The 12406-nt window shown below is 40.0% G+C and overlaps 1 protein-coding gene across 1 annotated transcript; it reads left to right on the forward strand.

The window, feature by feature from the left end:
* Positions 1-165: 165 nt before the first annotated feature.
* Positions 166-12253, forward strand: ypel2b (yippee-like 2b). The gene is made up of 5 exons (XM_056757742.1): positions 166-302; positions 6976-7205; positions 7398-7441; positions 8519-8627; positions 10022-12253. Exons 2-5 carry the CDS (start codon positions 7089-7091, stop codon positions 10109-10111), a joined length of 360 nt encoding a protein of 119 aa, XP_056613720.1. The 5' UTR covers positions 166-302; positions 6976-7088; the 3' UTR covers positions 10112-12253.
* Positions 12254-12406: the final 153 nt, after the last annotated feature.

The raw sequence follows: 12406 nt of genomic DNA on the forward strand, positions 1-12406 counted from the left end.
AACAGCACACAATACGATTGGTTGATTTTTCACACTCCGGCCAATCAGCGTATTGTTGCCATGCCTCTGCGCCTCAGTGATTGGCGGAAGCACTTGTCATTTCTCCCGTAGGTGATGCACAGTGTGTTCGTGCCCAGTCAAAACTTGCTTCACGCGCTTGTTTATTATACATCACGCTGGACGTGAAAAGAAGAGGAGCGGAAATTTTCCGCACACGCAAAGTTTGACGTGAATCCCGATTCACTTCGACTGCGGAATAGGACGTGTCATCGTTTCACAAACCCGTTTTCTTCTTTTCAAAGGTAGGCGAGCGATGTCTTTAAAGTAGCCAAATGTGAAACTTTGGTATGGTCATCTCAATGTAAATAATGATGCATTCGCGTCTGAATGAGTACATCAGGTCACGAGGAAGGCTTTGTGTGACTGCAGATGCTGTGTGGTGTCAGTGATGTGATGCGGGTCCGCAGTGGAGCTTGTTTATCTCACACCTCCACGATCACATCCACGCGCGTTCCCGCGCCTCGAGCATCAGCAGCTTTACCGCAGCGCTTGAACAGTGACATAATGTGTCATCTATAATCGTTATCAGTAAGAAATAAACACACGTGTGCATTACTGCAAGCATTATTGACCACTGCAGTAAAGCCTGCGTCATATTTGACAGTACTTCAGCGGAGCAACATTGAGATATAACATCCTTTTGGGCTATAACGATGATGTTTTTAAATAAAGATTGTACAGTATTCAAAGCTTATAATGTTTGTCTTGAAAAATTTAGTGAACTACGTAAATACTTCTATGGTTATTGCAGTATTGGGTAGTTGGATTAGTTAGCAACCTGTTTAAGCGTCACATTTCAACAAGTCTTGAATAGGTAGTGATCTAGTACAGTGTGCTAGATTCAAAAGCGTGCTTGGGATGCCATGAAGAATAAGTGACAATAGGGCATTGTGGCTGGACACATGCCCACACGTACAGTCTGCTATCCGTGCATCAGGTATCAAAAACAGCCAAATATTTTTGTACATAACATTAATAATTGTTTGAAAAAGAAGTCATCTGTTTTCCTGTCTCTTACATCTTACCTGCCCACCGGACCCCTTCAGGAGGTTGTGCTGACTGTACAGAAGTAATTTCACATTGTCCAATCCAATGCAGAGATTAGTTCATCAACAGAAGTTCATTCAGGTCTTAAGCTTGTTCTTGTTACATTTTGCTAAGTAACGGTCTGTGTGATAAACTGCAGTCATGAATGCAAAATTGATCTAATGCGATCAAACAGGGAAAATTACAAAAAGCAGATTTTAATTTTTAAGACCCACTCAGGACATTGCATGCTTTGACTTCATTCTGCGTTATAGCATTGTCCTACTTCATATCATTTAACCAGAGTGGTGTGTGTGTGACGGGGTCGTTGGAAAAGTCATGGTAAAGATGGGAGCGACACAAGGACACAATTATTCCTCTCTTTTCTGTCGCTGGTGTTATCCTCATCAGCTCTGCTCCTGTTACATAAGTACCGTTCTTGTGGTGCATAGTCCTTGTAATGATGAGGACAGCCCCTCTGTCACAACAAATGCATCAAGCACTTCCCTGTAGCAAAGACCTTAGTTCCTCCCAAAATAAAAATTCTGTCATTAGTCATCCTCACGTTGGTTTAAACTTGTATGTGACTCTTCATCTGTGTAGCACAAAAGTCGATATTTTGAAAATGTCACTGTGGTCCCCAACATTCTTCAAAATATCATCTTTTGTGTCCTGCGGGAGAAAGAAAGTCAAACATGTTTGGAATGGCATGAGGGTGAGAAAATGATCACAGAATTTTCATTTTTTGATGAGCTATCAGTTTAAACGTGTTATAAATTAAAAAGAATGTGCTGTGCCGTCCAGAACTTTCTGGCATAATGTTAGGATGATGTGGATTGTCTCCAGGGGGTTGGTATGCATTTGTGAAAGTGTTTTATGGTCTTTTAGTGTGTTACACTGTAGTAGAGTAGGCGGGGCGAGACCGTGGTTCGAGTCCGGTAAATAATTGTGAATTAGCGCCAGCTGTGCGCACACCGGGCTCGAATCACGTAGGAGATAGGGAGCATATAAAAGGAACGAGCGACCGGACCGTCGAAGAGAGAGGACCGGGCCCGAACTTGTGTTATGTTTGTATTTGTATTTATGTTTACGTTTTGTTCGCCGGCGGTCGTCCGTGAGGGGCCGCCGGCTGTTATATTAATTTATTAAATGTTTAAAATGTCTTCCGGTTCCCGACTCCTTCCTTCCATTTTATGGAGATGTATTACATTCATAAATACAAATACAAACATAACACAAGTTCGGGCCCGGTCCTCTCTCTTCGACGGTCCGGTCGCTCGTTCCTTTTATATGCTCCCTATCTCCTACGTGATTCGAGCCCAGTGTGCGCACAGCTGGCGCTAATTCACAATTACTCACCGGACTCGAACCACGGTCTCGCCCCGCCTACTCTACTACACACATACACATTTTGTGTTTAATACTTCATAGGGTTCAAATCTCTACACTTAAATATGAGCAACCGTAATGTCGTTCCTTGTTTCAGCACCACTAAAATGTTGTTGTTTTCATTCGGAAGCCAATTCCCTACACCAGTCTTTTAGTGAGGTCATAAGGAACGTCACCACTTCTGTAAATGTGTTTAGATCAGATATTTTCTGATTTTATTTTCTCAGCTCTTGGTTGGGGTACAAACATCACTAAATCCCTCACTTTGTGCCCTATCGTGATCTGTGGCACAGTTCATGTTCGGGATCAGCGGTCAGGGTTTAAACCACTTGTGCATGAAGGCTCAGAACTGTTCACGGATCAGAGCTCGGGTGATCGGTTTTGCCTGGATGATGAAAGTAACCATACTGAGGCTCTTTCTCTCTTTGTTGTTATTGATCCTCCTGTTATGGCAATACGAAACCTGGATTTAATTTGCAGCAGATTTGCAGCTGACTAAGAAGGAAGGCAAACACAAATTTTCCTCCAAATACATGCTTTGGATAAACTGAATATTACAAAACACTAAATGGTAGATTAGAGATTTAAACATTTATGGAACAAGCAGCCAATTTCCCCAAAGTTCCACCATGTACCCTGTTGAAAGGATTAGCATTACTTATGTTGGGATGCTGGCGCACACCATGCAGGCCTGTACATAAACCTTTCTTGCACATAGCACCAGTGCTACAGAGTTTCAAAGTTTTGTAGCACAATTATACATTACATTTACATTTTAGGCATTTGGCAGACGCTTTTATCCAAAGCGACTAACATTGCAATATCCTATACATTTATACATAGGTTTGCCGATTCCCTGGGATCAAACCCACAACCTTGTGTTGTTAACGCAATGCACTTACCACTGACCTACAGGAAAGCTTGTTTCTTTTCTTTTCCTTTTTAATTCTGTATTTTCAATGTTTTACTATACAGTAGTACTATACCTTTACAGATTCAAATCTTTTTCAGTATGATGTGACAAGCTTAACACATCTGCTTTGGCCATTTTCTGCCATTCTTCTCCTCAGATCCTCTCAAACTCTGTCAGGTTGGATGGAGATCATAAGTAGACGGACATTTTCAGGTTTATACAGAGATGTTTAGTTGGGTTCAAGCCCAAGCACATGGGACACTCAAGTACATTGACAGAGTTGTTCATAAGCCACTCTTGCGTTGTTTTAGATGTGTGCTTGGTATCATTGTCATGTTGGAGAATGAACCTTCTTCACATCCGAGGTTCTGAATGTTCTGGGCTAGGTTTTCATAAATACTATCTCTGTATTTTGTGCTGTTGAGCTTTTCTTCTACTCTGACAAATGCCCCAGTCCCTGCAACTGAAAAATAAATCCACATCATTTATGTCATTTCCAACACACTGTTGAGACGGTTGTGTACAGGTGTTGAGCAGTGGCTGGTTTTCTCCAGACATGATGCATGAAACTGAGATTCATCAGACCAGAGACTCTTGTTTCTGACAGTTTGAAAGATTCGTTGAAAGGTAAGTTTTTGCATATTTCAAATTTTCATGTGTCTTCACTGAGCAAAGGCTTGAGTATGGCCGCTCGGCCATAAAGTCAGATTGATGGAGTGTTGCAGTGATGTTTGTCCTTCTGCAAGTTTCTCCATATATGATCATGGAGCTCACCAAGAGTTATCATCAGCTTCTTGGTCACAGCTCTTACCAAGACCCTTCTCCATCGATGGTTCAGTTTGGACAGAAGGTCACCTCAAGTAAGAGATCTGATGGTTCCAAAACTTTTTCATTAAGGATTAACGGAACACTTTTGGAACACACTTGCTTCTGTGAACCTTCAATCCAGCAGATTTGTTTTGACACTCCAAATCATACCTATTCAATTGAATTTGCCACAGGTTAACTACACTCGAAGTGTAGAAACGTCAACAAGCAAACTAATGCTTCTAAGCTAAATTTCAAGTGTCCCAGAAAAGGGTATGAATACTTACGCAATATACTTATTTCAGTTTTACATTTTTAATCAATTTGCACAAGTTGTCACAAATCTTTGACAAAAGTTTTTTGTCATCATTGTGCGTGGAGTGTATATTTATGTATTTTTCATTATTTAAAGTAGTTTAAGACAAGGCAGCAACATACTGTAACAAAACGTGAATAAAATAAAAGGGGGAGGAATATTTTTGCAAGGCACTGTATAGGATATTTGAACCATACTACAGTAAATATTAAAGTATACTATAGTGTATACTACAGTCTATAAATTAACTGAAAGTTAATTCTATTATCATCTGATTAAAATTAATCTGAATTTTTTTTGCGGGTGGTCGCGAAGATGATTGAGCGTCAGTGTGTTTGGCAGTAGCTTCACTCAAACTCAAAATTCGTAAAATGAACTGAAGTTCATGTGTTCTTGTCCTCGTATAGTGAGATACAGAGTGTCACATTTGTAACATGTTAAAGTTTGCAACTCATTCAGTCATAGACAATAAGAACAATCAATGACATCCGGAAAACAAGTTTTAAAGGGGTCATATGGCGCGAATACGTGTTGTTCTGTGTTTTTGGTGTGTTATAACCAGTGTTGGGCAGTAACACGTTACTGTAGTTTGATTACTTTTTAATCAAGTAATTATATTATAGTTCCAAGTCCATGCAACTATATGTTATATATGCGCACAGAGAGCAATGAGTCAACTTGAACTGTCGAATACCAGGCTGGTATTAGCAACTTGTTATGTTTTGTCAGACTAGTTTTTGCGTTTGTTGCGAGATAGAGTGTGCACTTCTTTATAAAGTTTAGTCATAAGTAGGCTAAAGAGGTTATTTTGCTTTTTTGAGGGATGGGGTGTAGTGATGTAACTAGTAATGCAACAAATTACTTTTGAAATAAACTAATCAGACCAGTAACAGAAATTAGTAATTTAATTGCATTTCTAGAGTAACTTGCCCAACACTGGTTATAAGTTGTCCATGCATGTAATAGATACGTAAAATTGCAAAGAAAATAAAGTGTTGGAACAAAAGATGCATTCTATCTAAAAGCGAATGCTCACCCAGACCTGCCTGAAACACCTTGTGTACCCACATCCCCACAAATCTTCCTCAGTTTGTGGTATTATTTGACTAAGACCGCTCAAATGTATGTGTGAATACCTGTCAGTGCAATTGTGTTGCATAGACTAATTTTTTCGTAACATATGTTTCCGACCTATATGTATACTGAAGCCATGGATCCAATAGCTTAACCAGCAACCAGATACAGCAGAAAGTCACGGCTAGTGGTCTGCCAGCCTGGACTAGTATAGGACCAATTTATGCTGGTCTAAAATGGTATTTTCAGAACGGGTTTGGACCAGTAAGTGGTTTCTTTCCAAAGAGTGGATAGTTCACCCAAAAATGAAAATTCTGTCATCATTTACTCATCAATTCAAACCTGTATGACTTTCTTTCTTCTGCAGAAGAAAGAGAATATGAAAGAATGTTGATAACCAAACGACATTGGTTCCCATTTACTTCTTTTGTATAGACACGAAACCAATGGAAGTCTATGGTTACCGGCGGTACCACCACTGTTTGGTTAACAACATTCTTTAAAATATCTTATCTTGTCCTACAGATTTGAATTGATAAGAGATGAGGATGATAGCATTTTCAATTTTGGGTGAACTATCCCTCTAAGATGAAATCTCGAATGGTCTAGAGACTCTAGACTCAAAGTAGGCTACAACTACACCATTAGTAATCCACTCTTACCACAAATTGAGATTCGTAGACAAAGTACTCTTAAATTTCAGGCTAAATACAATACAGAGACGAAAGCAGTAAATGTGTTTCCATAGTCTATATGCATATCTTCTTATTGGATTAAAAATAGTTACAATTTAAATAAATGCATACATTTTTGTGCACATTTTGAGAATTTACATCCAGTGTTTTTAAGACATCTTTGGCAAACGACGATCCCTAAAATACCTTTCAGGGTCAGTGTGTGGATATGGGGCAAGAGCAGGTCACCGAAATGCAAGTTTATTTGTGGATGTGTGTTTGCCCCTGTCGACGCCCGTGTGTTTGTGGGGGTAATCGCTTCGGGCCTATCAGTAGATTCTTTATACTCCAGCCCCACGCTTTGGCCTGGAAACAATACAAAGAACATAAAAGCTGCTTTTTCTCAGAGGTCTTAAGACATGCTCTCCCCTGCCACTACAAAGCCTACTAAATGAAGTGAAAAAAGTAACAAAGTGGTTTCCGACTGGTGCGTTCAGACCGATAGACATTGTGAAAGGTAAAGTGTTTCATCTCACTGGTGACAACTGGATTTTCATACAAGAAAATGGCACACTGTTGTATGGTGTAGATGCTTGCTAGGGTGTATTCACACTCTGCACATTACGCTGGATTAAAAAAAGATTTAAACATTGTAAAATAGGCAGCTGCTTATGACAAGGAAGAAATCTCATCCCAGAATATTTGTGTGTTAACAGGTGTATACCTCCCACCCCGCCCCATCACGGCCCTCACCTGTGTGTTGCGGTGCTTCCCCTGTGAGCCGACCTGGGCCGGCAGCCCCTTCTTGCACCGCCCGCCGACCAGGCCCATGGTCACCATGACGCGCTCCAAAACCTTCCAGGCGTACCTGCCCAGCTGTCATCGAACCTACAGCTGCATCCACTGCAGAGCGCACCTCGCCAATCACGACGAGCTCATCTCCAAGGTAATGAATAAGCTGTGAGTTAATGACCCGACGACAGGGCAGGAACAAACATGTTTGTTAACCGTACAACGCAAACACATTGAGACGTGAACTCCACGTCTAAGGTCACGAGTCAGGTCTGCTCAGCGTAATGAAAAGCTCATTTATATTTGAAAGTGACCTCATGTGTGACTTCTCTTTTATTCTCTTTAGTCTTTTCAAGGAAGTCAGGGCAGAGCGTATCTGTTCAACTCCGTGTAAGTCGTTTCCGTTTTTCATTCAAAGAGTTGCCATTTATTTCACTTCACTTCGTTGCTTTTGTTGGTACATTTATGAGGATTTTATGATTCATATGCACAAGTAGATGGTCAAGTGAGATGCTCATTAAATAAACAAAGTGACGGGGTCGTGTATGACCCTGAAGTGGTTTATTACATGGACACAAAATTCTGATTTGAAATGAAACATTCATAACAAATCCAAACCTTCTGCAAATCAAATCTTAGTTTCCTAATCGTAGACACGACATTCTAAACTGAAATCTGGTTGAATCAACTTTAAAAAAAAATATAGTCATATACCTTCTCAGTCCTTCTGAAAGCCTGTATGTCCACATTCGTTGTTTTTTCAGAAAATAGAAAAACACTGTAGCCTTGAAAAGCACTTTTTAATACTTTTTATTGGTTAGATATTTGCAAAGCGCCGTGACAAGGATGACTGATAAGAATGATTTATGGCACACAATATGGAGATACAAGGTTTCAGAAGGACGTTGAAAACGCAAGCTCCGCTGAAATAATGTGCATTTCAGTGTGTTCCAAAGAGTTTGGCAAACTCTGCGCTGTGAATTATTCTCATGTGATGACGTGTGACCAATAAGAGATCAATATGCCACTGCGTCAGCTTTTCAATTTTGAAGGACAGTATAATAATACTGTACGATTCAACTTTATACAATACAGGTCTAGTGGGACTGTGGCATGACCTGTGTTTTATCAGTATTAGCAGTTGGTATCAGGTGAATAACGTACCTCAGAATGTCACAACTCACCAATCAGAATGAAGTATTCCAGAGAGGTGTGTAATAAAAATGAAATATTTAATAATGTGAAACATTTAAATCAAACTGTTGAAATAGCTTGAATGAATGGGGCCAGGATCACTTAACCCCAGAATGCATTGTTTTTGAGGAATTTCGGACCCTTGTAAGCAAAGGTACGATTGACCAATCAGAATCAAGCATTCCAGTGAACAAGTGTTAGTGTATACCGCTGTCATGTTCTACAACCTGATTGTATCCAACGTTGTGTCTGATTACGTCTCTGTTTGTTCAGGGTTAATGTGGGATGTGGTCCTGCTGAGGAGAGGGTCTTGCTCACTGGGCTTCACGCAGTAGCAGACATCTACTGTGAAAACTGCAAAACCACGCTGGGTTGGAAATATGTAAGAAAACACAAGCAGACACAAAGACATCATAGCACATTTGTTATGGAGGACATTATATAAACAAGCTTTCTTTTGTAGATCTATTCTACACAGAGCTTAATATACCCAAGAGTCCATTTAAACTTCCAAAACATATTCACTAACATGGTAAAAGCCAGAAACACAGATATTTTGCAGATATAATCACGCTTTTTTAATATGTGCGAGTGTTAGCACGCTCACTGAGGCTCGTATAAGCAGGATACATTCCTCGCACTGCGTCCGATTTTAATCAGCAGCTGTGCCGCGTGCCGATTGTTTTTTCCACATATCAGTGCTGCTGGATTTCCGCTCACCAAGATCCGGCAGGATTATTGGGAGTCTTGCCCGATTAAAAACATAAACACAGATAAACCAACACACAAACATAAACGTGTCCATCACGTCCATAGTGGTCACGTTATTTATAAGCACGTCTGATATTTCTGTCGGATGTTTACGAGTAGCCACAACTCTTGACCCAGTGACCTTTTGCTGATATCTGATGTGCTCTCTTCTGCCTGCACATAGAGCTATAAAAAGAAAAACAGACAAACAGGATATTAAAGGGGTCATATGACATGGCTAAAACAAATATTATCGTTCGGTTTTAGATGTGATGCAATGTGTGTACACGATTTAAGGTTAAAAACGCTGTATTTTCCACATACCGTTCATGTTTGGATCTCCTCTTCCCCCGCCTCTCTAAAACACAAAGATTTTCTTGATTGGCCAGTTAACCAGTAGGTAGTGATTGGTCGAATACTGCAAGCATGTGATAACGCCTCTTACCATATTTGGAACATCAGGTTCCAAACCAATAGTACTGACAGGTGCGCCCACCTTACTTGCTATACATTTGGGCGGTCTTAGTCAAATCATACCACGAACAGACGCAGATTTGTGGGGGTCTGGTTTCACGATGCCTTTCAGGCATGTCTGGGTGAGTATTCGCTTTTAGGTAGAATGCATCTTTTGTTCCGATACTTTAATATTTGCAATTTTACGTGTCTCATACATGCACAAGACACAGAAAAACAACTACTCAAGCCATATGACCCCTTTAAATGTTGTAGCGATGCTCAGCATTTTGAAGGAGCGAGATGTTTCATATTGGGTATTATGAATTAAACATAAAAATGAGTTTTTGGGTTTATCATGCACTAGAATAATATTGTAAGCTTCACATAAGTGTGTATTTTACAGCAATTATATTTTGATCGGGCTACGATTGCGAGGTGCAGTCAGCAGTTTCACCGTTTCAGCAGGTTACGACACGCCGGGGCCTCATAGTCATCCACTAATAATATGCATTGCGCAAATGTTCTGCGATCAATACCTCTCCTCTCATTTTCCCCTTGCCCTCCTGCTAGGAACACGCCTTTGAGAGCAGTCAAAAGTACAAGGAGGGGAAGTTCATCATCGAACTCGCCCACATGATCAAGGATAACGGCTGGGAATGAACAGACGCCCGGGAGAGTCGAAGTGGATGACGGGTGGATGGTGAATGCGTGGGTGGATGACTGACTTTGGTTTGCCATTACCCTCTTAAACCTTAAACCCCTCCATCTCCTGCTGACACACAAGCACCTCGACCCCGGGCGCCCACCCGGACTGGTATCAGGAGAAATAGAGGGCCGCCCCGGGTGGGCTTTGTGTGTCTGGAGGAGAGCGCGTGCACGTGCGTGTGTCCGCCCCACGACAGGTGGGAGCACACTGAGAAACATGAATGCACACACGAGGTGTACAGACATACTTGTATACACATAAAGCACGTCACGCTCATCTGTGCTCTACTGTTTCTACAAGAAGCAGCTCTATTCATACGTATATATGACATAAGGCAGGGCTCGGAGGACACGCTGCGTTTGGCAGGATCAGGGTCACGAGGGCTGATAGGGCTTTCTCAATATTGTGTAAGTGAGAAACTTCCAGGCTGACCTTTTGGAAATTCAGCTGATGATGGCACCATCTGCCCCAGTGTGGAGGCCTGGCACGTGCAGAATGCAGGGAGGGGCCAGGAGAGATCTCTGAATGGGGCTCTGATGGACCAATGACAGCCTGCGTGAGGTCTGAGAAGGGTTCAGATGAAGTGTACCCGTCCTGCTTTTAAAGGGATAATTCACTCAAAAATGAAAATTGGGTGTAAATAAAAATGTATTATATAACCTGTTTGGAAGTTGCTTGAAGAATATCTGGGCTAGTTTTTTAGCCCATAATAAATGTGAATGGGGACTGGGACCGAAAGAGACTGAATCAACATAAAAGCATCCTAAAAATGGTTTGCGGGATATGTGGGTACAAACAAAAATCAGTTATTGAGCCAATACATACAAAATCTTTATAATGAAAAGTATATAATAGAAAATATAAAAAAATCTTTACAATAATGATTTGAATCATATGAGCTGTCAGGGACAATTTTATGGAAAATGCAAAACCGTAGTAGGTTGACTACCATAGTAGGGAAAATTGTTTTGTAAATTTTGTTGTTCTTTTCAACACAAAAGAAGATATTTTGAAGAATGTAGGAAAGCAAACTTTTTCACTACCATTATAGTCAATGGGGTCCAAGAACTGTTTAGTTACAAGCATTCTTCAAGACATCTTTCTCTCTGTTCATCAGAACAAACATATTTATACCTGTTTGAAACAACATAAGGGTGAGTAAATTATGACAGATTTTAAAACTTTTCGGTAAAGTGGAAAAAAAAAATCACTTTTACTAGCTGTTTACCGCTTTGAGTAAATCTGCGATTTAAACTCAATAACCAAATCAATCTGATTAATTAATCAATTAATTTCCTAAATAAATGCATTTCAATTTTTGGTGAATTATCTCTTTAATGTAACAAGAATCTCATTGACTTTGGGAACATGCAGCCCCTGCATATTAACGTCAATGGAAACCTTAATGTATAGCAGTTTGAGAAACGTGTTGTCTGGACATCTTTGTGTCTGTGGTCCATGTTAACAGTTTGTGCTGGTCCCAGTTTCAAGGTGTTTATTTGTACCAAGTGTTCTTGCTGTTAGTCAACTCTTTTGGGACTAATAAGATGAGGTAAAACTGTAGACTCTGCCTCTCCTTTAGATTACCAGAATTAAAAAAACAAACCACTCTTGACAGCTCCTCTGTGCCCAAGACTACTGAAACACACTTTAGTGTCAACAAAATTAACCAAAGACCCAACAGAAAATTAGTCGACCAAATAAGAAATTGCTTTTTCATTTGCTTGAAGTAAAAAATGATGGCATGTGAGATTGTCGAAAGGTGATTGACATTGACTTATTGACATTTTTCTCTCTAAATTTGTATTATTTGTTGAAATTATGTGAAAAAATAAATTATGTGTATAAAACTATTTATTCACAATTACAGCTGATTTCCATGTGTGTCAGGGACTAAATTGTTGCATTTGTTTTAATTTATGATTGTCATCTTAGCATTATCAAACATGATCTCTGGACACCAAATTTACTACTTTTGTACTCTAGCAGAGCGTTTCAACTGTAGTGTATTTTATAAATGGATGAGAAGATAATGATGTTGTGGAACTCCCATCGACATTGATATAAAATATCAATAAAGTTGAAATATTGATCAATTTGCATGATGTTCTTTTCAGGTAATTACCATAACTACATGCGGATTCTTTTTAAAGAAACAGTTTATCAGAATTTAAGGGCTAATCTAGAACCCAAAAATGAAAGATCATTTACTAACCCTCAAGTTGTTCCTAACTTGTATACGTTTCTTT

The sequence above is a fragment of the Triplophysa dalaica genome, chromosome 9 (assembly GCF_015846415.1).
Source record: "Triplophysa dalaica isolate WHDGS20190420 chromosome 9, ASM1584641v1, whole genome shotgun sequence".
NCBI lineage: Eukaryota > Metazoa > Chordata > Actinopteri > Cypriniformes > Nemacheilidae > Triplophysa > Triplophysa dalaica.

Coding starts and splice junctions, on each gene's coding strand:
- ypel2b (XM_056757742.1), top strand. CDS start 7,089: ATGGTCACCATGACGCGCTCCAAAACCTTCCAGGCGTACCTGCCCAGC. Junction 7,442..8,518: donor GCGTATCTGTTCAACTCCGT/GTAAGTCGTTTC, acceptor CTGTTTGTTCAG/GGTTAATGTGGGATGTGGTC. Junction 8,628..10,021: donor CCACGCTGGGTTGGAAATAT/GTAAGAAAACAC, acceptor CCCTCCTGCTAG/GAACACGCCTTTGAGAGCAG.